Below are 26,988 nucleotides of genomic sequence, written 5' to 3'. Positions count from 1 at the left end.
TAGGTTCAGCCTTTTCCGGTATTGGCTGGAAGCCTGTTGATTGTGACACATGCGCTCCTACGTGTGGATTGCGTTAACGTAGGCTGCCTCCGCACTGCAAAGATAACCCAGTTTGACACAGCTTTAACTGCTAATGTGCAGTGGGATTTGTCCTTTGTTGTGGCTCTGACAGAGAAGGCTGAATGTCTCACAAAGCTGCAAATCTCTCTAGCATGGAGCCATGGCAGTTCAAGCAGTGTCAAACTGGATTATTTCTGCAGTGCAAATGCAGCCATTAAATGTCTCTTTTTGGGCACAGGGCAGTTCTCTAGCCCTTTAAACCTCTCCCAAAAGCTCCCTCCAAGCAGATCTTGGTGGGTTGCTGCTGCTTTATTGGTGGGACAAAGGTAGGGAGGAGGCAGTTCAGAGGAGGAAGAAGTGGCTGGTCTCAGCTGTGAGGGGAAGAAAAATGCGGGTTCACTCCATATACCCTTCTTTTTTCCACATGCAGCCAAGACTACTCACTTCTTTCTCCTTGGAGTTGCTTCAAGTTGGCTCCTTCTCTCTCCGCTCCCCATTGTGAAGTGAGCGCAGCGGCATCATTCACTGGGGCTTGACAGCTGCTGTCATGGAGGAAGACACAAAACTGCACTAACCAAGCATTGCGCTACGCCCACCTGGCACATGATCCTATTATTTCTCTTTCATGCCCACCAGTGTTGAAGGCAAGGAGGTGTGACGGGTTAGTAGTGGGAAATCGGCACTCGATTCTGCTGAAGAGCTGCCAGTTGTTGACTCCAGAGATAGAGGCAAACAGAAAACTGGTAGGGAAATAACTCCAGTGTGCAACATGGCAAGACATGGATTTCGATGGTCACGGCATGGTATCCTGATATGAACAGACTCCCTTCTCCTTTTGAAGGGTCACTGCTACTATGTGGAATGATTATGAGGTTACTGTGGTCCATGTTTCCAGCAGTGGTGGCTAGTTAGGGTGCAGCAAAGCCATTAACTTTGGATATTAAGGAAACTATTCAAAGTGCTAATCCTGTTTTGGGAGTAGAGTTCAGCACCTTTGCCATCCAGCAAAATGGACTGGTGGGGAATACATTGCAATGGGACAGTGGAAGAAAGGATGCGCTGGACCTGAGATGGTAGTGGGATGGTTTACTTTATATCAGAAGAATAACCAGTTCGTTGCAGGAATCTGATCAACCCTTTTCCCTCTCCATGATGTCATACTGCAGCAGGGAAACCCTGACTGCAGACTCACAGCTAGGGCTTCCGTCTGGAAACAAGAGAGAGGAACAGAAAAGAAGCAGGTTGTTCATTATCTCCACCTTTTTACACACAGAGAGAAAAATGAGAGAGCGGGGAAGCAGAGAGATCTTTAAAAACAAAAAATGACCATCATTTTCCATGCAACTGACTGCTACAGCAGTCTTCCTCAAGCTACTATCTTTCAGATACTTTAAAATACAAGTCCTATCAGCCCCAGCCAGCATGAGGAGGGATATGTAGATAGATGGATGTGGGGACAGCAAAGTTCTTGTTCGGTAAAATCATTGTGAAATGTTTTGCAAAGCAGCCTCTCTCTCCCCCATTCGTCTTATAGCTTTATTGATAGTGAATAAGAGGGGTTTCTTTCATGTAGTTGTATGCTGGGCCCCAGCTCCTATCATCCCCAGTCTCCATGGTCTTGACATGCCAGAGGAGGAGGATGGGAACTATAATCCTAGCTTGGGTAATATATCTTTAATATCTCAACATGGTGTGTGTGTGTGTGTGTGTGTGTATATATATATATATATGTATGTATGTATGTATGTATGTATCTTCAGATTAACTGGTGTCTATGAACAGATTGCAAACTCAGAGCAGATTCACAGCCCCAGGAGACATGGAAGCTGCACAGTGTCACTGGACTAAATCTTGCGGGATTCATAGACTCTACCATGGGCAGTATATTTTGGGATGGTACTTTGGGATGGTAGATTTGAAAGGTACAGCTTTTTCTTCTAGTAAGATGGGAGCAGTTTGCGACGTACATTGCTGGAACATTGTGCTCCCTTCTCAATTGCGCATAATGCCGCTAGTCAACCTTTCCCAGAGTTCACACACTTCAAATGTCAGGCTTAAAAATATCAGAATTCCTTCAAAGTCAGAGGTGGAAACCCACGTTTCTGTCACTCTCTTCTCAAAACCAATACCACTGAAGTAATTTTAAAAAGGAGAAAGAAAAAGACACACTAAGGTCTTACTTCATGAGAAACACATTTCCCAGTAAGTCACATCCTCCCGTGCATAGTGCGGTATCGCAGAGGGGAGGTAATGTTTGATGACCTCCCGTGAAGAGAGGCCATGTGAATTAAATATCATGATGCTGTGCGCCAGGACAGAAAGTGTGCATAAGGGCAGAGCAAGAGGTATTATAAGCTCTAGCCACCCCTGTCTCTCCATCTTGCTGACTTGCAACCAACCCACCCACCTGCCTCCAACACAGTGTAAGCTTAATGGTTGCTTCTGGGTCACGTAGGAATCCCCCCCCATTTTCCATGCCCCCCCAACCTACACCATTGAAAGCAGATGAAAGGTGGTGATGGAAAGGAGTGCTGAGGATACTGTGGATGGTCAAAAAGACAAACATATGGACCCTTGAACAGATCAAGCCAGAATTCTCCTTGGAAGTCAACATGATTGAGACTGTCATACTTTGGCCACTTCATGAGAAGGCACAACTTATTGGAAAAGATTATAATACTAGGGAAGGTGGAGGGATGTAAAAAGAGAGGAAGGCCACATGGATGGACTCTATTAAGGAGGCCATGGCTATGAATTTACAGGAACTAAGCAGAGCAGCAGAGGATAAGAAATCTCGGAGATGTCTCATCCACAGGGTCAGTGTGTGTCAGGATCGACTCAAAGGTGGTTAACCACAATAACAACTGTTGAAACTGAAATTTGGGTGTACTTGGTGGTGTCTTAAGTAGGCAGTCACTTGGCAGGTAGTGTGTGTGGGGGTGGGTGGGGGGATGATGAATTCAATGAACCTATGGCACCCTTTTGGTGAAGAATAGGTCGCTGGAGCTTTCCCTACATGTCAGAAGACCTGGAGAATGGGGAAGGAGGCTGTCCTTGGGGCTGACTTGAGGGTTTAGCCCTCACTGGAGGTCATGCAACTTGCCAGTTGGATCTTCAGTTTGGCTTTCCAGTGGAGGGGCAGTCAGGGAGCAACCCAGTGTTTGGGTTTTTCTTGGGGCTCAGGTGTTTTGCCCAGGGAAAGCTGGGGTGGAGGTCTGAGAGAGACCAATTGTCCCAGCTGTTCCCACTCAAGGTTGCTCACCTTACTTTGCACACCAGACTTCAAACTTCTTCTCTTCTGGTAGAATCAGGTCTAATGGTTTGAAGTTACAGGAGGGTAGATTTTGATTAAACGTCAGAAGGAATTTCTTGACACTTGGAGAGGCTTGGTAACAAAACCAATTTCCTACAGAGATGATGCAGTATGATTCTCAGCTACCTGCTGGGGATGCTCTAGCTGGCAATCCTGCATTGAGGAGTGGGTTGAGTCTGGTGGCCCATAGACCCCTTCCAATTCCAGGGTTCCACAATTTTTATGAGCTATGGACTTTCATTTCACATCTGAGCATGTCGACAGCTAGACATAATTTCGGCTTGGGTCCACAATAGTTGTCCTCTGTTCTACCCCAGTAGCTCATTGAATGCCATTCGACCTGGGAGGGTCATATTCTGGCACTATCACTTGTTTCTTTTTGGATAGGGTTTTCATGGTAAAAGATATTCAAAAGTGGTTTACTGTGCTTCCTCCTACCCAGTACGAAGAAGTGTTAGCTATGGTGCTGCTGCTATTGCCTCTGAGAGATCTTCCACAGTTGGCACCACCACTAATACTGCTTCTGCCCAGTAACTGTCTAGCAAATTTAGGCTGGCTCTTCAGCAAAAGCCTGTGTGACATAGGAGACCCTACCATCAGCATGGCCTCTTTCCTCCCAGGAACACACAATCCCGCAACCCACCACCATGGAAAGTTAGTGTCATGGTGGGATGCATTCAGTAGCAAAGAAAAGGTTCCCTTCATCCATTCTGTCAAATTTGCTAATACATTTGAGGAGTTTTTAATGTCTGCTTCTCACCCCAGCTCTGCGTTTTTCTTCTTTGCCAGCTTGTAATGTGAACCAAGTGAATCTGTGACTATCACTGCGGGAGAGAGATAAGGAGGGGATCATGTATGTAACTCGATGATAGCATTAGCCCCCCTGGTCTACCATTTCTCTGGGACTTCTGTTGGCTGTCTAGCACTAGCAATGGTGCTGAAATTTGCCTCTTGGCCTCCGCTCCTGTTATCAGGATGACCTTTCCATGCCTTTTGGCTCTCCTGAAATGTAACTCTCCGCTACTAATACGAGATTCACAACACTGATAACTCAGTTATTAAGCCCTACGGAGAGTTTATACAATCTTCACCAATGCATCCATCAGGTTCATCTCTCTCTTCTCCTTCTTAGTAAACTAGGAGTTTATTTTTATTTTCACTCTTGAGTCTGTCTGCAGTTGCAGAAAACTCTCTTAGCCAATATCCAAAGCATTGACTTGCAAGTGGAAAAATCTCTTCCCTGTAGTAAAAAAAAATCTATTCCCTGTGGATATTGGGATCATAAGGCTGATCCAAATATTAACCCTAAACATAAACCTGTTGGCAATAAAATATCCGCATTCTTTGCTTTTGGGCTAATAAAGCAGTACTTGGTGTATTGCACATACCATTCATAGAGATATCGAAGAACTGTGCTCAGTTACATCCAAGAACAAGGATCTATAGATGTGATTTTATAACCTCTGCGGGGGGAATAAAAGAGAGGGAAATATAAACAATTAACCCTTAAGGGATTCTTTTTTTTAAATGGGTTAGAATGATAAAGATAGCTTTTTCATAGACATTTTTTTTAATTCCCAGAATCCTAGGAATTGCATTGTGGAATAATCTGCAACGATTTGCAATTTTCAAGACTTCATGAGCCCCAGAGGTAAGATGGGCATCTAAAGCAAATCTTCTTGGCAACTTATCATGGGGGACACAAAGGGCTGGCTATGTGGAATAATGGCTGGCATCCCATTGGGAAATTTTATCATGGTTTATGATCATGTAAAGTTGAATTGTGCCATTGTGTAACAGCGAAGGGAAGTGGAGATACAGGTATGCTATCGGAACCGTTCAGCAAGCAGAGCCAGGAGTGGAGCATTTTGCACAGTGCTCCATTGTGCATTGTCACCATTCACAAGTGTGGCTTCATATAATGTCATTGCCGTAGTACAACCCTAGGAGTTGTAGTTGGTTGTGGCACCAGAGCAACCAACTACAAATCCCAGAATTCCATAGCAAGGAGCCATACTGGCAGTGAAAGTGGAGTCAAACCGGATTATTTCTGCAGCACGGAGTGCAGCCCATTTCCTTGTCAGTAGCAAAGGGTAGAGATGAAAACAAAAACAGGGCCCATTAGCAGCCCTAGCCTAATATTCATACTTATTGATCTAGGATTCAAAGACGTGTTAGTCTGGAAAATCAGTATGCAAAGGGCTCTTATAGCATCTTCGAAAGCAACTGAAAGAAAGAAGCTGGTAGCATGAGCTTTCGTAGACTTGGGCCTACTTCCTCAGATGCATGTTAATAATAATAATAATTGTAAGATGCTCTAGGAGCCTCTGTATGTTCACAAGAGCTGTAATTCTGGATCTCTCCTTTTGAGAAAAGAAGCTGTAATAATAGTGGCCCCATATAGACAGGCCAAAATAAAGCTGCTTCAGGTCTCTTTGGAGGTATGCTATTTAAATGACACACACATACTAAGAGTCCGGAAATTGTGCCAAAGCTGTGCTCTAGTCCTTAGGACTGGATTGTGGCTTTGGTGCGGCTTCTGGACTCTTAGGACACATGCATCATTTAAATAGCATGCCTCCAAAGTGACCCGAAGCAGCTTTATTTTGGCCTGTCCGTATGGGGCCACTATAACATAAAATAAGTGATGTGACCTTAAATGAAAAAGTGAACTGGTTTTGCTTTCAGGAGCGCAACCTGACTTTTCCATAGCTTTTTAAAAATTAACTATACTTTGAGAAACCCCATGATTTCATTTTAGAAAATCAAAACAGCAAAGGCCAAGTTGATCTTTTGAAAGGCCAGAGGAAATGCCAGGCTGCCGTCTGCTTCTGTCAACAACGCTGTCTTCTCTCTCTGTCTCCATCTAAATTGTTATTCCTTTGAGTGATTTTTAATTTTTTGGCCACCAAATCATGGAGTGGCAAACCAAAAGTCAACTTGTAAGGGTCAGTCTTTGGAGCAGAGGAAGAACCTTATGATAGATTTGGGAGGAGAGCGGGAAACATTGCAATTGCAAAGTCAAAACGTACCTCTCTGTGTGTCTTTTTCATTTTGTCGAAATGAAGTGCATTGCCCCAGGCAGTCTGGGACTATCTCAAAGATTATTGGTTTTTCCAGTCGGATCAAAGACTGAATTGTCGCTCATTAACTAATGTTGCATTCCAAGTACAGGAGGCCGAAAGCTCCAGAGAAAAGCTGGATCCCTCCCCCTTATCCCACATCCATTATAAATTGTTTGCAAACTCCCCTTCCAGGCAGCCTGGCACAATGAAGAAGTCATAAGCCGTTAATCAGTTTTCCAGTGCAATTCACCAACCAGAACGGTTCGCAGGCCTGATTGAAATTCACGATTTCCAGGGCCATTGGGACCCTGGTAATGAAATGGGAGCTGTAATTGCCTGTCATGCGTATTGCATGCAAAATCGTCAACAAAAAATTACGGCCTCTTGGAAACACATTCAGTGATCTGGTACTCCCAACTGATGCTAGCAGTTGGAGTAGAGATTGGAGTCCCAAAGGGTAACATTTCCAGTCTTGGCATGATAGAGCTGAGGTCCAGAGCAATCGAGGGATCCAGATGAGAGTTGTCGGTGCTTTGAAAAACCATTTGTATCTAACAGTGTTGTGGGGATATCTCAACTATTCTGCAATTCATAGAATAATCCTTAACATCAAGCCCATGCGCAGCTGGGTCTCAGCCCCAATCCTGGGCAAACCAAGTTTGACTGATGTGCTCTGTGTGCAGTTCCATGGCTGATTTTCACAGAGTTGGAAGAGACCCCAAGGGCAATCCAGTCCAACCGCGTGCCATGCAGGAGTAAACCAGAGTAAAGTCAATTGTTGAATGGCGAGTCAACATATACAGTACCACAGATCCAGTAGGCCTCTTCTGTTTGGGATTAACAAGGTCATTGTCTATACCAGTGATGGCGAACCTATGGCACGCGTAGTTGCAGTTTGGGCACTTGGCCTCTAAAAGGTTCACCATCACTGGTCTATACTCTGCAGAGCTGAGGCGGCTGCTTCAGATCTCAGAGTGACAAATCATCTCATTCTACCCTTTCCTGGCAGATTTACACTTACACTTACTCCCCCTTGTTCTTTCTCTCCATGGAAAGGCTGTAATAATGGGAAGCAGCCCTAACATTCCTCCTCCTGACTCAGATCATCCCTGCACCCCAGGAATGTGTCTCTTTTGGTTGGGGTGAGGAGTGATAGCATTACCCCAATAAGAATTCTGCCCCACATTCCTGGGATTTCTTAGTGTACGCCGAAATATATACTAGGTTTGGGAATCTGGTCCATTCAGATAGTCACATTCTTCTTGTAAGCCTCTCAGGTACAAATAATAAGCCAGGAAACAAAGTTTGGGGTGACCTTTCTTTCTCTGTCTTTTGAGTCATTTCGTGTCTGTTTCTCTTTCTTTCCCAGAGTGTGACCTTTGGCTGCAGAATGAATCAGGAAAGCAAACAACCAGCCCCATGCCACTGATTCCTGGTTATACAAAGTCGCTGATCCTTCTTCATATATTGGCCTGTGACATCTCTTGTCAACTGGAGGAAGAAAAGGCGAGACCCAGCTGAGATCAGAAATAGTTTGCAATGTTTCCAAGGGAGGATACCATCCTTTAATTAAAAACTACATCACTGCAAAAGCTCCCAACGTTTCTGTTGGCTTTTCGGACACCAAGTGCAGGCATCATGCTCCTATAGTTTTAACAGGACAACTTGGGTGCAGTAAGAAATAGCAATAGCATACAAACACATTACACTAAAGTGATAAATAAACCTCAGTGTATCCCAAATATCTCTAGACCTCAACATGGATGATGGCCACAGAGGCAAGGTGAACCAGGTTTCTGATGACTACCGATACCAAGATGGCAACTATGAAGGCTATGCCCCCAGCAATGGCTATTATCAGGGCGGGGAGGAGCCTGGCCAAGAAGAAGATGCCCAAAGTGATGCCACCGAAGGCCATGATGAAGATGACGAGGTCTACGAAGGAGAGTACCAGGGTATCCCTCACCCAGACGACATCAAGGCCAAGCAAAAGAAGAAATCTCAGGCGCTTCCAGACGAGTTTAGAGACCATGCCGAACTCATGGCGGAGAAGATGGAGGACGAGGAGCAGCTGGCTCACCAGTATGAGAACATCATTGAGGAGTGCAGCCATGGACGCTTCCAGTGGATCCTCTTCTTCATCCTCGGCTTGGCTCTGATGGCAGACGGGGTGGAAGTGTTTGTGGTCGGCTTTGTCCTGCCCAGCGCCGAAAAGGATATGTGCTTGTCCAGCTCCAACAAAGGGATGCTAGGTGAGCCCTGTATCTCTCTGACAGCATGCCATGAGAGTGGGTCAAGCAAGGCCAAACAATGACTTTCATAGATTTTTGTGGGTTTTTCAGGCTATGTGGCCATGTTCTAGAAGAGTTTATTCCTGACGTTTCACCAGCATCTGTGGCTGGCATCATCATTTCTCTGAAGATGCCAGCCACAGATGCTGGCAAAATGTCAGGAATAAACTCTTCTAGAACATGACCACATTGTCCAAAACCCCCACAAAAACTATGGATGCTGGCCATGAAAGCCTTCAACTTCACAGGCTTCTTTCACCTTCTCCAGGCAGCTATGTTGGAGTACTACTCCCATCATCCTCAGACCATGGCTGGGGATGATGAAAGTGGCAGTGCAACATACCCTGGAAGTGTGAGAGGATAAATGCTTTGTGGGAAATTTTAAATCGTTTGGAATAATGTTTATTGGCGGATTCCAGTGTGTGAGTCCCCTCCCAGTCCCAATTCCAGTGTGGACCCAGGAGGAATAAGAACAAAATGGGAACAAGGATGTGGTGCGAGGTTGCTTTCTCAGTCACCCCCCCCATAGCTCACCCTTCAGTACAACATTTCTTGGCAGATTTCTGGGACTGGTATAATAGAATGGTTTAAATAAAATTGTTAGACTTGACTTGAGTAAACCCACTGAATCAATAAAGGTTACTTAAAAGTTGATTTCCTATGGGTTCAGTAAGTATATTCTTACTAGGACTAATAACTAGATTTAGGCCAGGATGGAAACTATGTGACCCTCCAGATGTTACTGGATTGCAACTCCTAGTAGTCTTAGCCAGTATAGCCGAGGATGAAGAATGCTGGGAGCTGCAGTTCAACAATATCTGGAGCAGTGCATGATCTCCTCCCAGGATTACTAGAGTGGAGCATGTATTTGGAGAATTATCTATTGCATAGACTACCAGACTGACTAGTGCTTGAAAAAGTTACTTATTTGGATGATAACTCCTGGAAGACCCAAGCCAATGCGGTCACTGGCCATGGTTCCAAGCTCTATGTATCACATGCTACTCATATTACTTTCCTCTATTTTATTGTTGTGTGCCATCAAGTCATTTTCAACTTATGGCAATGCTAAGGCAACCCTATCACAGGCTTTTCTGAGGCTGAGAGTGTGTATCCTGTGCTAAGATCACTCAATGGGTTTCCATAGCCAAACAGGGATTTGAACCCTGGTCTGCAGAGTCATTGTATAAACCTCTACTTACTATTCCTCGCTAGCTCATTCCTTCTTTTTTATCATTGCAATGAAGTTTCAGGTCTTTATATCCATGTCTAAGTTTCCTTATGTTACATAATAGAAGTCCAAATCATTTCTTTTTAGACAACACTTTCCCTTTCTAAGTCTCCATAAATGAAAGTCCGTCAGATATTACAGCACCTGGCAGCGATTCAGCCCAGCCGGTGTGTCCCAGATGGGATTATTTTTGTTCTCATCTTCCGGATGTCAGTGTCTCCTTCAGTCCAGGGTTGGAAGAACGATGAGCATTAGTCCTCACTTTAAACGAGGCATCGGCAAGCGTTCTGTGTTCAGGTCTTTAGCAAAAAGCCTGGCCAAGCGGTGTAGTTGCAGCCTTGGTGGCATGGAGTGGTGACCAGGAAGGACCTGTATAGTAGGACTATATGAATAGTGATAGATATGCAGAACTTGTGGGTCTGGTGATGAGGTGACAAGTTGAGCTTCAACTATAGTTGCTGAATGAAAATGGCAGCAGGAAAGATGTTGCCTAAGGCCAGGGTGTGTAGATGGCCATATGAATGGTGGAGGGGGTTGTGGTTGTGATGTGTGCAGGCTGGGAACCGGAATGGAGATGTATGGTGCAGTGGTTTGAGTGTTGGAGTAGGACACTGGAACACCAGGGTTTGAATCCCTGCTCGGCCTTGGGCCAGTCTCACTCTCTCAGCCTCAGAGGAAGGCATTGGCAAACCTCCTCTGAATACATCTTGCCAAGAAAATCCGTGATAGGGTTGCCACAAGCCAAAAATGACTTGAAGGTGCAAAGCAAGAACTCCAACAATTTATTTTAGCATGGCCTCCTGAGTATTAAAACCCAGTTCCTCGGCTGCTTATATGAAAATAGACAATTGCAAGAATAAATATATCAGGTAGATATATGATCATATATCATTTGTTAAGGCCACCTCTGAGAAAACTCTATGAAGTTGCCATACATCGACTGGAAAGTGCAAAAGGGAAATGGAGGAGTTAGATCAGATACATTTGTACAAGTGTGCATGGCTTGTGTGTGTGTTTGCGCGCATGTGTGTAAAGGGGAGCTTCTGTTTTTAAGAAGCTTTGGATGAACAGCTGGCACAATGGATTTTCTCTGTAGAAAGCAATTTACCCATCCTGGTCACTTGTACTTAATCTAAGTGAAAGAGCATGAGCTCATGCAGGGTGTATGAACCACTCTAATGGCATCGGTGATGCTCCCAGTCAGGAGAGGATGATGATGGTGATGATGACGATTGCTTCCTTTCAAAATGCTGGAGTGGTGCTTTGTGTGCTTGTGGTTCACACTTGTGCGGAATCGATTTATCCAAAAAGACGTGGAAAACATCGGTGTCAAAAGGATGCAGGTTAAATGGGACTAGCGCATGACCCTCCTCTCCAAATCGGTTCAGCAAATCAATTCAAGTTGGAACCAGGGTCATTTGACCCGATTCAAACCAATTTATGATCTGGTTTAAAAGGTAGTGGGAATCAGGCCCCAGTATGGTAGAAAGGCGGGATATAAACAAAGGGGTGGATGGATGGATAGATGGAGTGATGGGGAAGGTGCTTCTGGTGGAGACACATTACCAACTGTCTGCAAACTGAAATTTAAGACTCTGGCGCAGGCCATGCTGCATAATGGGTCTGGGTGAGTGTGCGTTTGCACACATGCATATCATCAGGAACAATCAATCTATTGCATTACAATCCCTTCAGTGGGAGGGCAGGAGTGAGGGAATTGAATAATGAATAAATGAAAGGGAACCACAGTTGGCTTGCAGCCAGGCGCTGGCAAAGGCTAAAGGCTGTGTGATTCAGCACAAAGGATTTGCTGACACCTTTGGATGAGGAGGAGAAGGGGCATTATTTATGGACTCCTCCAAGCCCTGATTGCTATTTGCTTTCAAGGCTTCTGCTACTAAATCTTCCAGTGTGTTTCCCCCAATATTTTTAATGCTGCATTGTCTTTTAATTTAGCCGAACACTTTTGGTGGGCCAGAGAGGTGATCCGTCTATTCCCTGTTTGCCCCTGGTTAGAATAAGTGAGCCCACTGCAAAATATGTTGTTGTTGTTTTCACCATTCTTCTCAGCAAACCAAGGACTTTGCATGGTTATGTGTTTTGCTTGAGGTTTTTTTGCATTTGTTTTCCAGTCTTTTTATTTCTGCTCCAGGAACATTTGCCGGTTGAGAACATTCTGTCTTTCCCAGGTTGTAAATTTTGGACGAATCGATACTACTGCCGGCGTGTTGCAGGAGGAAAAGTGTGGTAGAGATTGGGAGCCTTTCAGCCAAATGCTGCTTCATGAGACAGCATACTCTCCAAGGCTGCATCCACACTGCAGAAAATAATCCAGGTTGACGCCACTTTAACTGCCGTGGTTCAGTGCTGTGGACGTCTGGGAGTGGTAGTTTTGTGAGACATTTTGCCTTCTCTGCCAGAGAGCTCTGATGCCACCACAAATGACCATTCTTAGCTTGGGAGTTAAAGTGGTGTCAAACTGCGTTATTTCTGCAGTGTGGATGGAGCCATTGAGGATTTCCCCCCCCTAATTGCACTCCGAAAGGGGTATATCCCTAGTTCCAAGATATGCATGGATTATTGGACCCTAGGGACTGGCAACTGAGAGCTTTCAAGCTGAATTTATTCCTTTGAAGGATGCCATCTGTCGCCTGTTCAGTGCTGGTGTCGGCTGCCCTTTGGCGCTAATTGAATGCGCTTCTGGGTGCTTGTTTATTGCATTTATTCATATCCAGCCATTTCTATCCCACCCTATGGCCTGAATCCTATTGCTTAATCCTGGTCTGGTTAGAAGCATTGCGCCAAGTGTTCTGAGATTCAGGCCAATATCTTAAGATCTCAGGGTAAGGTCCAAGTCAAATCAATGTAATCAGTTAAATTTAAAGCAGATTCCAGATGTATCCAATTGAGCATCTTTGTAATCTCTTTTGTCTCTCTCTTTCTCTGTTGTCTTTTCATTCTTAATGATGCATAGCTCACCCAGCTCTTTGCAAGACAAAAGATAAGCTACGCACCAGAATGATGTCTTTGTATGTACATGCATAACACAAATAACTGGTTCAAATAACCCTGGTTCCCACTTAAATCGAATAGCTGAAGTGATTTGGCGAGGGAGGCCATGCACCAGACCCATTTAACCTGCGTCTTTTTGATGCTGATTTTTTTCCGTGTCTTTTTCGATAAATCGATTCTGCGCAAGTATGAACAAGATGCGGATCGGAATCGGTTTAAATTTGCCCTTCGGCCAACTGGAGCGGGTCCATTTTGAACCGATTCGTTTGTGAATGTGAACCACAAGTGGGTTATTTTAGAGGGAAAAATGCGACCGGGGCAAATGTAGTGGGAACCATGCTCCGCTGTTGAATCAATCCATCGATTATTCGGATCACACACCGATTTAACTGTAAGTGGGAATGGGGCCGACATATGCTCCAGTTTTTATCTATTAAATGGTGGGCATGCAGTAAGTCGCACAACTAGTTACAAAAGGCATTTGAATAACTGTTTGCGCAATCCATGCTGCTGTTTTGTCCAAGCACTTCTACAAAAGAGATTGGAGACTTTGTTTTTTCTTTGTTTCCCATGAAATAATAATTTACCAATCTATGCCCAACCCTTCAGAGACAGAGGTAGGCTTTCTTTTACTTCCACCTTCTGGATCTCAGCAACCAAAAGGGAATTCTTCTCCCTCATCCATCCTTTGTTTCTCCTGCACCAGTTGCGTTGGGGTGAGTTAGCGGGACTAAGACATCATGCTCCTGTCTGACAATCCCGTCGCACGTATGGCACACGTGTACGCTCTTAAGCCGCTTAGATGCCTGGAATATCACGGCCCTCTGGGGCTCTTTCTCTCTGTAGTGACAGCTAGTTTAGTCAGGCATGGCCAATGGCTCAGCGCATATTGCCCTCTAGTGAAAATCGGATCTCATTTGCAGCCGGCAGGAGCTCAGCAGGCTCCCGTCCCATGCGCAGCCATGCTCACCTGAGTGCCGCTTTTTAATAAGGTCATGTTTTTAATTGTTTTAATTAATTGGTTTTAACTTAGATTTGTTAGCCACCTTGAGTAATAATAGTAATAACAGTAATAATAATAATACATCTGAAGAAGTAGACCAAGTCTACAAAAGCTGATGCTACAATTTCTTCTACACAGTCTATGCTTTTGAAAACAGGTAAAACCCCTTTTGTTCTGCTAGGCCTTTGAACTGGCCTTCTGCAATGTGCAGGATTTCTTATTTGTTGTTGTCCTAAGCAACTTGACACCACTTTAACTGCCATGACTGAATGCTATGGAATTCTGGGATTTGTACTTTAGGGGGTCTTGAGAGCGCTTCAACAGAGAAGGCAAAATACCTCACAAAATTGCGTGTAATTATGTAAATGACACAAACTCTCACATTATAGAAGATGATCCAAACTGTCAACCAACTGCAGAACTTTGGATCAAATGCATTGTCTTCCTTTGGGTTTGCCAGAGTTTGCTAGCAGCTATAAATTCTGTTCCGAATCGCATTCAAGAAATACGAATGAAATAGATGTGTTGCTTCTTTGTTTAAAATATAAGTATCCTTGTCCTCCCTCTCTTCCGTAGGATTGATCGTCTACCTGGGCATGATGGTTGGAGCCATTTTGTGGGGCGGCCTGGCAGACAAACTGGGCCGGAAGCAATGCCTGACCCTTTCGCTCTCCATCAATGCTACCTTTGGCTTCCTCTCCTCCTTTGTACAAGGATATGGTTTTTTTCTCTTCTGCCGCCTTATCTCTGGTTTTGGGTATGTATTGCACTAGCTGAAAGACAGGGTCAGTTTGTTCTAATATGAAGAATCATAGCATCATAGCATCCCAATGCATCCTTTATTACAATGATGCAGACATTTTGGGGGACATCGCTTCCTCCTGCTATTTTGGTCTACAGTTAGCCCTCAAGTATCCACAGATTCTGCATTCAACCAAAATATCCAAAAAACAATACATCAACATGCAAACCTTGATTTTGCCCTGTTATATAAGGAGAACCATTTTTCTGTGTCATTGTATATAAAGAGACTTGGGCATCCATGGAGTTTGGTATCTGCAGAGGGTACTGGAACCAAATCCCAGTGGATACCAAGGACCCAGGGTACTTCCCACTGTCTTTTGCTTTTGGGATGAAGCAGAAAGTAAATCATTTTTGCAACTGTTTTTTTAAATACAAAAATGAGCACTAATTTTCTTTAAGTTGTGGGTCAGAAGGGTTTGGGGGCTTCAAGGAGGCCCCAGGCATTGCATGTTTGGGTCCCAAGGGTTTTATGCAACACTGCTTTATTGGAACCAACCAAATGACTCCAAAGGCTATAAACTTTATTTTTACTTTTATTTTATTTTTTAAAAGAAGGTTTGTATTTTCTGGGTGCTCTTTTTCACCGTCATACACTCTAAGATGCACAGAGATGCAAGGGACAAACCCGTAATATGGGGTTTTTGCTTGTGCCGTTGCACATTTTAGATGATGCTCTTGTTGGGTGTTCTGTTTTTCTGACTGTCCCTTTTCTTCCTTAGCATTGGAGGATCCCTCCCCATTGTCTTTGCCTATTTCTCTGAATTCCTGTCCCGGGAGAAAAGAGGGGAGCACCTGAGCTGGCTCTGCATGTTTTGGATGATCGGAGGGCTTTATGCCTCTATCATGGCCTGGAGCATCATTCCACATTATGGTAACCATTTCTGCGTCTGGATGACAATCTTTGCACTCAGGCTCAGAGTTGCCACCTTCCTGTTTCAGCCAAGGGTCACACTGTTGGAGCACTATAACTTTTAAATTAACAGTATCATCACTGCCATCATATTTTACTCATTGCCAGTCTTCCACGTTACTCTGAGCTTAGTGCAATTCTCACAATTGTTGGAGAACCTCTCTCCATGAGATCTTTGGTCCAAACCCTGAGATCAGGAGCTGTGGCATCCTTGCAATGCCACAGGAAATTGTCTCTTGTGTAACAATGGTAAGACGCATGGATTTTTTCCTGCAGCCCCCAGACATCTATCATTGCAGAGAGCGAAAGGTTGGGAATCATTCACATATTTGCTGCTTTCACATTCCCTAGGTCATTTGGTCTGCTCCTTTTCTTTGGATGCCTAAACACAGACTTAAATGCTGACTTAAAGTTTTAACACCCCAGATCCACAAAACAGCAATACCTTTATTGGACCAACCCAAATGCACAAAATGCATGATGCAGGTTTTCGATGCTTGATGTATTCTGTACATTTTGGCTGGCCTCATAAAGATATTGCTCTTTTGTGGATTTTGGATGTTACTGTACATTGCTGTGTGGTCAACACAGCTACTTTTGGAGGTGTTTTCTGAAGTTTTAACTTACTGCTATAACGCCAAAAATTTTGAAAGCGAAGGGAAATTTCATGGGGGTGCGAATCATATATGGGAAGTCTGTGTTTTCATTTTACCCCTACATGGCTATATGTTTTAAATTATACTTGTTTAGAGGACAACGCATGCTATCTCTTTCCCTCCCTTTCCCACATGTGTCCTTATTAACACCTTAGTCCTGAACATTTCCTGGGAGGAGGACAGTTCATTTGGCAAGAGTTTGCAGAGATCCAGTTACTCAAGTCACTTTACCATAGACTAAACCTGGAACTCTGCACATCAAGTATGTCTTTTAGTATTGAGCTGTGTCTCTCTTTTTCTTGCTCCTAGGATGGGGTTTCAGTATGGGGACCAGCTATCACTTCCACAGCTGGAGGGTCTTTGTGGTTGTCTGCTCCCTCCCTTGCATAGCATCTCTCATAGCGCTGAAGTTCATGCCAGAAAGTCCACGGTTTTTGCTGGAGGTAAGAAACTTCATCTGGAAATGGAAATGTAAGTGCTCCCAGCTTTGCGTTCTGTAGCAGTTTTCCAATCTAAAAATCTTACCTCTGCAAACAGACTTTCGAATTAAGCTTGTTTTTATTTCCCAAAGACCAGTCACAACACAAAGCAAGATACAGGAGGTGAGAAAAGCTCATGCTAGAACAAACAGACTTCTTTTACTACACGAAGGAGCACTGTTTCTAAATATATGCTGAGCATATCCTTTAGTCTGATTTGCCTGCAATTGTTTTGTGCAGAAAACATCAAAAAAGGCTTTTTTACAGACAGAAAATGCTGTTTGCTATGAACATTAACCATGTGCAAAATAAGTCCCTAGTTACAGCACTTTTTTCCTGCACAACAAACAGCTTTTTCTGTGTCAAAAATAATATTTCTGCACAAGTACCATTTTCTGTTGTATAAATATTAATTTCTGCTACAATTACACATTCGAGACGAAAATTAGTGAAGGATTACATCCCTGAAAATGATAGGTCTTGAAACTGTAAAGGTAATTCCTAGGTGATGTAATATTTCTGACATGGCTTACTTTGATTTTTCTGTATACAAAGGGATCTTGTTGCACCTTTGAGACCAACTGAGCAAAAGATGTTGTAGCATAAGTTTTCACGGAGGTTGTAGACCAAGTCTATGAAAGCTTGTACTACAACGTCTTTTGCACAGTTAGTCTCAAAGGTGCTGCGCACTGATATTTGCACACTGATATTCCAGACTATTAACATGACGATGTCTCTTTGGTCTTTTAAGATAGGGAAGCATGATGAAGCTTGGATGATCCTCAAACAAGTCCATGACACCAACATGAGAGCCAAAGGAGAGCCAGAAAGAGTGTTTACGGTGAGCAGTAGACCATACCTCCCTCGGTACATTTTTACGTCTATATTTTCAAAGATATTATTTAGTACACATACAAGTACATTCGCTCCCACCATAGTGTTTAAATTCAGCACATGCCCCTACATCCTTCAGATTTCTAGGGGTTGGGTTATCCAATTTTAGATATAGTATTTTATTTTTGGGGGTGAGCAATGGGGATCTTGGCACGCTCATGTGGATCTCACTATTCTCCCCTCGATCCATGATTTACTTTGGTCCCTTCCTTAGAGATTTTGATGATGGAATCGAAGTGTGTCTGTGTGTGTTTGAGGGCTAAATGTCACCTTCAAGATTTATTTCAACATTGCAGGGAGTTGGGGGTGGATGATTTTAATTCGACAGCCTCCTGAAGGTAAACTGGGTTGGCTACAACTCCCATTGTCCCCAATAAGCATGTGGTCTTGGGGGATGATGGGAGTTGTAGTCAAGCACATATTTATTTATTCTGTTTTGGGGATCGAGGCGGGTAACAGCAAGGTTTATACAATCCAAGGTAATAAAAACAACAGACACCCCCAAACCTCCAACCCTGAACCTCCCTTCCAAAATATATAAATTTACAGTTATAAAACCATACTTAAATGCATAGCAATATGTTAAAACCATCTGCTTGTTTTTGCTTCTCCAGGTGGCCAACATCAAAACTCCAAAGCAGATAGATGAGTTCATTGAAATCCAGAGCTCCACGGGAACATGGTACCAGCGCTTTTTTGTCAGAGCCACAACTACCTTCAGACAGGTATGGCATGGTGCAATGGGGACTATGGACTAAAAACAGAACCAGCACTATATATAGATATACATTTTTCATTCTTCTTCCCCTTTCCTTCTTTGGGATGCCATAAATAATCAAAAACGGTGTTCTTTCTCAGCTATATTGCAGCCCATCCAATGCTCTGTTGGCATTGTGGCCAAACAGTTGCCCATGGAAAGACCTCCAGCAGGATGCAAGCGCAACAGTTTTCTACCTACAATGGCAGCTTCCATGTTATGGGAGGTGTATCAATTCCAGATTGTAGCTAGCTATCCAAGGGCTGAACCTACTTCGCAGATATCAGGTTCAGTTCTATGGACAGCACCAATGAACCTGGAGTGAATTCATCATTCCACCAGCATGAGCGCCCTGAGTTCTAGTCCAGCACTCAAACCACTACACCACACTGTCTCTCCTTCTATCGATTAATCATATGAAATAGTTAATGGAAACACTGAATTGAATAAAACATACCCATATAAAACATTAAAAAAATAATACAGTCAATCCTTCTTATCTACTGGGGTTTGGTTCCAGGTCCTGCCCACAGATACCAAAATTAGCAAATGCTCAAGTATCATTAAATTACAATGGCATGGAAATGGTGTCCTTTATATAAAATGGCAAAATCAAGGTTTGCTTTTGGGAATTTATGTATATATTTTAATACTTTCAAGTTATGGATGGTTGAATCCATGGATTAGGATTCTAGGGATAAGATGGGCTGAATGTATCTATAGATTTTAGCTGAACGATGTCCACTACGTTGAAATTAGTTCAATGAAGCAGGATCTATCTATCTATCTATCTATCTATCTATCTATCTATCTATCTATCTATCTCTAAGCTACCTTAAATACATTTAAAACCCTCATATACACATTTTGCATTGGAATAAAATAGGCACATGTCTCTTATTTCCATCAATGAACAACTCTTTGCTAAGACATGTCAGTCAGAGCCATAAGAAAATCTTTGTACTTTCTCCCCTCTAGGTTTTGGACAATGTGCTTTACTGTTTGACAGCCCAGTATAGAATGAATACCCTGTTTCTGGCAATTGTCTGGTTCTCTATGGCCTTAAGGTATGTGTCATTGAGGACCCATGTCACTTTTTAGCCATTGACTATGTACGATGTGTTCCTCCTCCTCCTGCAATGAATACTGAGCTAAAGCCTCATATTTGTTGTGCCCCAACTAAGAAAGCACCAAGGAGCCACACTGTCTTTAATTCTCTTTCTCTCCCAGTTACTACGGCCTTATTGTCTGGTTCCCGGACATGATACGCTACTACCAAGACGAAGCATATAAGTCTCGCGAGAAAGTCTTTTACCAGGAATCGGTGAAGGACATCACCTTCAACTTCACCCTGGAAAACCAAGTCCACAGGAATGGGACATATATCAATGACAAGTGAGTGTGCGCCCTTCATGTTCACCAGCATGAGCACTACAGGTTGTGGAGACAGTGGCTTTTTGGAGTAGTGGCATCTCTTTAGGTGGGCAAGCCTTCTTCAACTGACACCTTACTGGTGACTACAATTCCCATAGGTCTTTCTGTAGACTACAGAAGTCTTTCCTGGTTGGAGATGAGTGTGTTCTTGGCTTGCGCTTTGATCAAGGTGGCCTTGATCTGTGACCAAAGGACCATAGCCTGCTGTGGATTGTATAGGAACCATCCCAGTGCTGAACCTCCATCTTGCAGAATTAATGCAGTGGATCTCAAGCCCTTCCTCTTCTAGATTTTCCCGGTTGTGTGGATCCAGGGCTGCATCTGTACTATAGAATTAATGCAGTTTGACACTGCTTTAACTGTCATGGCTCCATCATATGGAATCCTGAGATTTGTAGTTTGTTGTAGCACCAGAGCTCCCTGAGCGGGACGGCTAAATATCTCCCAAAATATTTCTATCTTGGCTTTTATTGCAGGATTGCAGGGGGTACATACAGATAAAAACAATAAACTATTCTAAACAGTGCCATATTAAAACAATAAACTAGCTTAAACAGGATAAAAACACATTAAACATGACATCTATTCCCCATTCATTTAGAACCCTGTTGTGTTCAAAATGAATATAATCAAACCAGCCGATCGGTTTTAGTTCTTCATTGGGCTTCAAGGAGCGATAAGTACGACTCTTATTAGTAGGATTCTCAAACAGAGTAGACCCATTGAATCTATTGTTGATTTGTGGAGCAAACATGTAGATAAATCCCATTGATTCAATGGGTCTACATTGGATGAGACAAATAAGAAGAAGATGCAGAGAGAACATGATGTTTCTTTCTGCCTTTGGATATGCTGACATCTAGCGTCTATCTGACATAAGGCAATGCATGACCTAGTTCTCCATAATACTTGCATTCTTTTAAGTTGCGCAGAGGTTAGAATAATTTGAGATTGGGCGAGAATGAGGAGTCTTATGCAAAACCGTCTTCCTAATTTATATGATTTTAATTCATTTTCCCCTCCCATCTCCTTGGAAGTTCATATTCTGAATTTCATAGCATCATAGCATTTTAGAGCTGGAAGGGGTCCCAAGAGCCATTTGTCCAATGCTCTGTTATTCAGGAATATGCAACTAGGGCTGCATCTGCACTGAAGAATGAATGCAGTTTGACACTGCTTTCACTGCCATGGCTCAATGCTATGAAATTCTGGGATTCATAGTTTTGTGACAGATTTAACTTTATTTGTCAGAGAGCAATGATACCACAACTAACTACAAATCCTAGGTTTCTGTAGGATGGAACCATGACAGTTAAAGCGGCGTCAAACTGCATTCATTTTGCAATGTGGCGACAGCCTAAAACACTCGAGAAAGGTGCACATCCAAAGATGGCAATCCATTACACTCTTGATGGTGCTTTGACTGTGTATTCCTGCATGGCAGAGGGTTGATCTTGATGGCCCTTGAGGTCTCCTCCAACTCTATAATTCTATGTCTAGGAGCTGTAGTTCAAACAAAATTTGGAGGTCCACATGTGACCCACCTCAGCTTAGAAATGAGTTGAGGATATAAGCCAACTTTGTATAGACATATGGACAATATTATTGTTATTTCCAACACTGCAGGTTCATGAAGATGAAGTTCAGGGATGTGACCTTTGAGGATTCAGTGTTTGAGGAGTGCTACTTTGAAGATGTCACAGCGAGTGAGACCTTCTTCAGAAACTGCACCATTGTCAGAACCGTCTTCTTTAATACAGGTAAGGGAGAAGAAGACATTTGTTGGTGTGAACACAAGAGCTCCTGTCCTTGGCTAGTTAGAGGGACATGTCTTTGTAAGTAGCCTTGCATGGGCAGAAAAGAGGACTGGGCAATTCCATAACATCTGTATTTACCTAGGGGCTACCTTGATGTTAAAATGTATGGCCGCCCATTGCACAATGTTAGCCAATCAAGTGATTGATGCACTATGATGTGAAATGGCTACTGATGTGCATTGAACATCTTCCCAATGACCATCCAGACACTGGCTAAGTTGTGCCAGAGAACAATGGAAGTGTCAGACATCAGAAGTGCTTGATGTGCATGAGAGGTTCCCAGTGTGCACCAGAAGTGCCTAGTGCACATTGGAGCACTATCTTAGATATGCATCTTTGCCATTTACTAACAGGGTTTCAGTGTGCAACCTTGACCTCATCTACACTCCAGACATAATATGTCTTGACGGTGCTTTAATTCAGTGCTCTGAAATCCTTGGATTTGTAGTTTGTTGTGGGAGAAATCAGCCAAAATGGCAGCTGGAAGTGACGCATTATTTCCAGCGCACAAAAATGTGACAGTGTGGCTTACCAAGGGATGCTGTGTGTGTGTGTGCATGGAAGTTTGTCCCTATTCCTCTGAAGTTGCCTATCCCTGACCTAGAATTATAACTATATTCTGTCTCTTCCTCCATCAGACCTTTATGAACACAAATTCATTGAGTGCACCTTTGTGAATTCCACCTTCTTGGAGCAGAAGAAAGGTTGCCAACTAGATTTTGAGCGAGACAACGATTTCCTCATTTACCTGGTCAGCTTCTTAGGCAGCCTTTCAGTATTGCCTGGCAATATAATCTCCGCATTGCTGATGGACAAAGTTGGGAGGATCAAGATGATCGGTGAGTTTGTGTGGATGACCTATAGATGTGGGAGCATCTGCAGCTTCTCCATGTTGCATGGATTCCAGGGCTGCACCTGCATTTTGCAGAATTAATGCAACTTTAACTGTCATGGCTTCATCCTACAGGATCCTGGGATTTCTAGTTTAATGAGGCACCAACACTCTTTAGCAGAGAAGGCTAAAGACTATGTAAAACGATCCCAGGATTCCACAGGATGGAGCTATAGCACTTAAAGTGGTGTCAAACTGTTTCATTTCCACAGTGTAGATGCACACAGATAAATCCCATTGATTCAGTAGATCTGTTTCTGTTAAGATTAACAGAGCTAGACCCTTGACTTCAAAGATGCTTTTGACTTTTCCCTAAAACAACATCCTTAAGCAAATGTAGCAGTCAAGGGCGAAAAGGAACAGAAAGTGCTATTCCTGTGCATTTGATCCATCTAAAAACGCATGGTTCCCCTTTCAATCCTGCTCTGTCTTGCAGGGGGCTCTATGCTGATCTCCGCTGTCTGCTGCTTCTTCTTGTTCTTTGGCAACAGTGAGTCGGCCATGATCGGCTGGCAGTGCCTCTTCTGTGGCACCAGCATTGCCGCCTGGAATGCCCTGGATGTCATCACTGTGGAGCTCTACCCAACGCATAAAAGGTGACCTTTCCTGCTGATCTCTTACAAGTTGAAAAAGAATCAGAAAACCAAATGTGGAAGGTTTTGGTGGCTCAGATCTCGGAGGGTCCAAAGCAGACCTTGAATGTGTTACTTTTTAAAGGAAAGCTCTTTCAATATACTCACTTGGGAAAAGATTTCTTCTGTCTAGCAAACAAGGGGCCCGAACAGACCGGCCAAAATAAAGCTGCTTCGGGTCACTTTGGAGGTATGCTGTTTAAATGACACACGCATCTTAAGAGGCCAGAAGCTGCACCAAAGCTGTGCTCCAGTCCTTAGGACTGGCTTTGGCACGGTTCCGGCCTCTTGGAACGCATGCATCATTTAAACAGCATACCTCCAAAGTGACCTGAAGCAGCTTTATTTTGGCCTGTCTGTTTGGGCCCAAGGTTTGCTATTAAGAATTTATACTTGTCTTGAATTATTTTCAAGCTGTGGATGTTTGAATCCCTGGATAAAGACTTCATGGGTAAGACATCTCAATGGTATTTTCAAGTTCGGGTTTAGAATAATGAAAAAGTTCTGAAGTTGAGAAGTGTTGCTTCTTTAGTTCTTAACTTTTCTTTGAACCTCTTCTTCCTTTGTCACAGAGCCACAGCCTTTGGCATACTCAATGGGATCTGCAAAATCGGGGCCATCTTGGGAAACTCGATCTTTGCCTCCTTCGTTGGCATAACCAAAGTGGTCCCTATCCTCCTGGCTTCCTCCGCTTTGGTCGGAGGAGGTCTCCTTGCCCTGCGGCTGCCAGAGACGCGTGACCAAGTCTTGATGTGAGCCATTTGAATGGAGAAAGGGAATGTCGACAGACTACTCTATGGAGGGCCGTGCTTTAAATCAAAACGTCCGCCAGTATTTCTCCACTGATACCTCAGATTTGGGGGGAGGGAAGAGGAGAGGAGGAGGCACCCCACTGAGCGAACGTCAAAACCTTAGTTCTAGGACAAGTGTGAAGTGGCGATGGTGCCCACATGGCCAGGCTTATACACACACAAACACACAAACACATACACAAATACAGATACACACCCAGAGCTTTGCTCATTGCTTCAGAGCTAACACTTTTTAGGGGGCCATCGGAGCCCTGTCTTCTGGCCGAATGTGTGTGACCATCTCAAACACGAATTGATATCCGCAGCAGCATTGTGATTGTGCATGTCGTTGTCAGTGTGTGTGTATGTGTGTTGTAGGGAGTGCCACAAGCCACTCCGCCACCCAAGTGACCCTCTCAGAGCTCAACTGAATGGCTTGTCTGCATTTCTATACCTTTCCAAGCAAACCATGGGGGAAATCCAAGCTCATTCAGCAACGGCAACCAAATGTGTGCTCAGGGGGCAATCTTTTTTGGGAAAGTCATCAGCCATTGGTTCGACGTTTGGCGGAGGATGAGCGCTACTTTAGAAAACCCAAAGCGAGATGCCCAGTCTAGTCTTTGTGTTTTCACAGAGGAAGACGCTGAGCCTATCCTTGGCAACTGGACAATCCTTCTTTCTCTCACACCAAGGACCATAGATTTGCAATGGGCCTCTTAATGTATTTAGTCTAATCCTCTGCTTAAGTAATTTATATCCATGGTTCAATCTGGAAAATCCTCATCTATGTTTGCTTTGCTACTTTGAATAAACTTCCCATTCCATTTGCATCAAGTCATTCATAACACAAACTAGAAATGAACCTGTTACCCACATATATTTTCATTGCATTCAGTTGGGATAGGAAATAGTGAAAAGGAATGGTTGGCATTTAATTTAATACACCTTGGCAGTCTTTGAGATGCATTGGTTTGGGGTCGGAAGCATATTTTTTACCATAAGGGGGGTATATGTTGATGTTATTGTTGCTGTTGTTGTTGTTGGTCTAACTAGTTCCACTCCTGTTTTCTTCACTGAACATTATGTGATTCCTGAAACCAAATATGTACATATCCTGCAGTGTAAATAGGAGTCCAGTTGGTAAACTTAAGACGATGGGGACTGCAGAAATTTTTACCAGTATTATAGCCATATTTACCAATGGAAAATGTCTAAACTACATAGAGATTTCTGCCTGACTGGAACACTGTAAAGCACAGTTAGGGGAGTAGCCATGTCAGCGGTTTCTTTTGTAGAGGAACTGCACTCCGCAGAAATCATTGCGTTGTACAGATTAAATATCTGATCTTCAGCCAAGCAGGGAGAAAGAAAGTTCTTCATATACTTTGCAAAAAGAAAAACATCCTCCAAACTCTGGGGATTTGTTGAGCTCCTCTGAACATGGCTGGGATGGCCTCAGACTTAAGCCAACCATGCTTGGCTCCAGCATCAGGAAGAAATGATGGAACAAACATGTTAAGTGGCTCTGTTGTATGTCAAAGATTAATAGCATCAGGTTGGACCTCTGCATCAAGTTGGACTTCTGATGGATGAACCAAGTTCTACTTTGACCTGTTGTCTATGAGGCCATGAGCAATCTGAAGAGGATCTGAAGAAACATCTGTTCTAGCCCAGGCCCAAAGACTTCCGCTGAATTCTTTGCTTACGGTTTGATTTCTTTCACGCTTGCGGAGGGTTGCAGCTGAGGGTCTACGCTGTTGGCAAAGAGCTCTTCAAACAAAACACAATCAGGAAAAACGAGCCATCCTCAGAGACATGCCATATGAAAAACTGCCTCTTTGCACCACAATCTTTCTTAGGGCATATGGACAGACTGTGTTGAAAACCAGCTGGTTTTATGCATCTCCTCGAATTGCATGAACTGTATTCTCCTCCTCTTCGTTCTTCGCAGTCAGCTTTAATGCCCTCGCTGCTTCTTTCTTCCTGTTCTCTTTAATGATGTCAAAAAAAGCCATATTGTCTAGTTCACTCTTAGGGGGCAAAAAATGGGCAGGGATGAGTTTAAATCCAAACCGGCATCTTTCTATTTGCCTCTGCTGATTCCCCTCCAGGCGCACTATATGGACATCTCCATACCTAACCTGTGTAACCTGTGTGTTAAGACCTCCTCCTGCTAGCTGTGGGATCCGTGGCTGTAGCATAATCTGTACAGAAGAAATGTATTATTCAGTAGATGTTTAATCCCATCTAGACACCTGCGTTTTCCTTTTTACCCCTTTCCATTCCCCCCCCTCTCCCCCTTTCAATCAGTTGTCTTGAAGGAGTTGCTTCCTAATTCCTTGTCTTTCTCCCCACCGAACACATCCTCGATTTTGGAAAATCCATGTCAAGCAATGAAATTGCAATAAACCTAAACCAAATGTGTCACTTGAGGGTCACAAGTCATTATATGTTTTCTGGAGTTGATTCTAGGATCGATGTCTCAGTCATTGGTTGCTAGTCATGATGGGTGTGTATTAACTCTAGTGTTGGAGTCAGAATACCTCTGAATACTAGTTTCTGGAGAATATGAATGGGAGAATACTACTGTATCTATGCCTTGCTATAGGGCAACTGGATAGGCCTTTGATTCGATGTGGCAGGTATGTTCCTTCATTTCTATGACCCCTTCCCTGGTGCATGTGTTTCCTCCACCATGCACAGACCACAAAATGTGACTTGCATATTCTATGAAGATTTGGGAAATTGTCCCCCTTAGAAGGCATGGAGTGGTGTGGGGATGGAATAAAACCGAAAATGAAGATAATGCCAGTACAGTAGGGTCTTGGTATGCACTGCAGTTTGGTTCTAGGACCGTCCATGGATACCAAAATCTGTGGATGCTATCACTGTGCATGAGATGCCCATGTGTTGTAATGTCACAGCAGCTCAGGGTCACTGCAATACA

At 43.5% G+C, this 26,988-nt stretch overlaps 1 protein-coding gene across 2 annotated transcripts in view; it reads left to right on the top strand.

Moving 5' to 3' along the window:
- The window catches only part of LOC149307459 (synaptic vesicle glycoprotein 2B-like), a 41,002-nt gene extending 14,534 nt beyond the window's left edge, over positions 1 to 26,468 (top strand). Inside the window, exons 2-14 of one of the 2 annotated variants that reach the window (XM_089539209.1) lie at positions 4,955 to 5,024; positions 7,808 to 8,690; positions 14,552 to 14,732; positions 15,499 to 15,650; positions 16,655 to 16,788; positions 17,576 to 17,665; positions 18,333 to 18,443; positions 19,454 to 19,542; positions 19,706 to 19,870; positions 21,536 to 21,669; positions 22,365 to 22,565; positions 23,055 to 23,214; positions 23,823 to 26,468. In XM_089539209.1, coding sequence (XP_089395335.1) covers positions 8,198 to 8,690; positions 14,552 to 14,732; positions 15,499 to 15,650; positions 16,655 to 16,788; positions 17,576 to 17,665; positions 18,333 to 18,443; positions 19,454 to 19,542; positions 19,706 to 19,870; positions 21,536 to 21,669; positions 22,365 to 22,565; positions 23,055 to 23,214; positions 23,823 to 24,006 — 2,094 coding nt within the window. In that variant the 5' untranslated portion in view covers positions 4,955 to 5,024; positions 7,808 to 8,197 and the 3' untranslated portion in view covers positions 24,007 to 26,468. The remainder of the gene's footprint in view (positions 1 to 4,954; positions 5,025 to 7,807; positions 8,691 to 14,551; positions 14,733 to 15,498; positions 15,651 to 16,654; positions 16,789 to 17,575; positions 17,666 to 18,332; positions 18,444 to 19,453; positions 19,543 to 19,705; positions 19,871 to 21,535; positions 21,670 to 22,364; positions 22,566 to 23,054; positions 23,215 to 23,822) is intronic. The other variant, XM_089539211.1, reaches the window with a different exon arrangement.
- Positions 26,469 to 26,988: the final 520 nt, after the last annotated feature.

Source organism: Sceloporus occidentalis, unplaced genomic scaffold (assembly GCF_023333645.1).
Source record: "Sceloporus occidentalis isolate IW3139 unplaced genomic scaffold, rSceOcc1.0.p SCAF_9, whole genome shotgun sequence".
In the NCBI taxonomy this organism is placed as follows: Eukaryota; Metazoa; Chordata; class Lepidosauria; order Squamata; family Phrynosomatidae; genus Sceloporus; species Sceloporus occidentalis.
The sequence above is the reverse complement of the archived record's forward strand: the minus strand, read 5'-3'. Positions and strand labels throughout refer to the sequence as shown.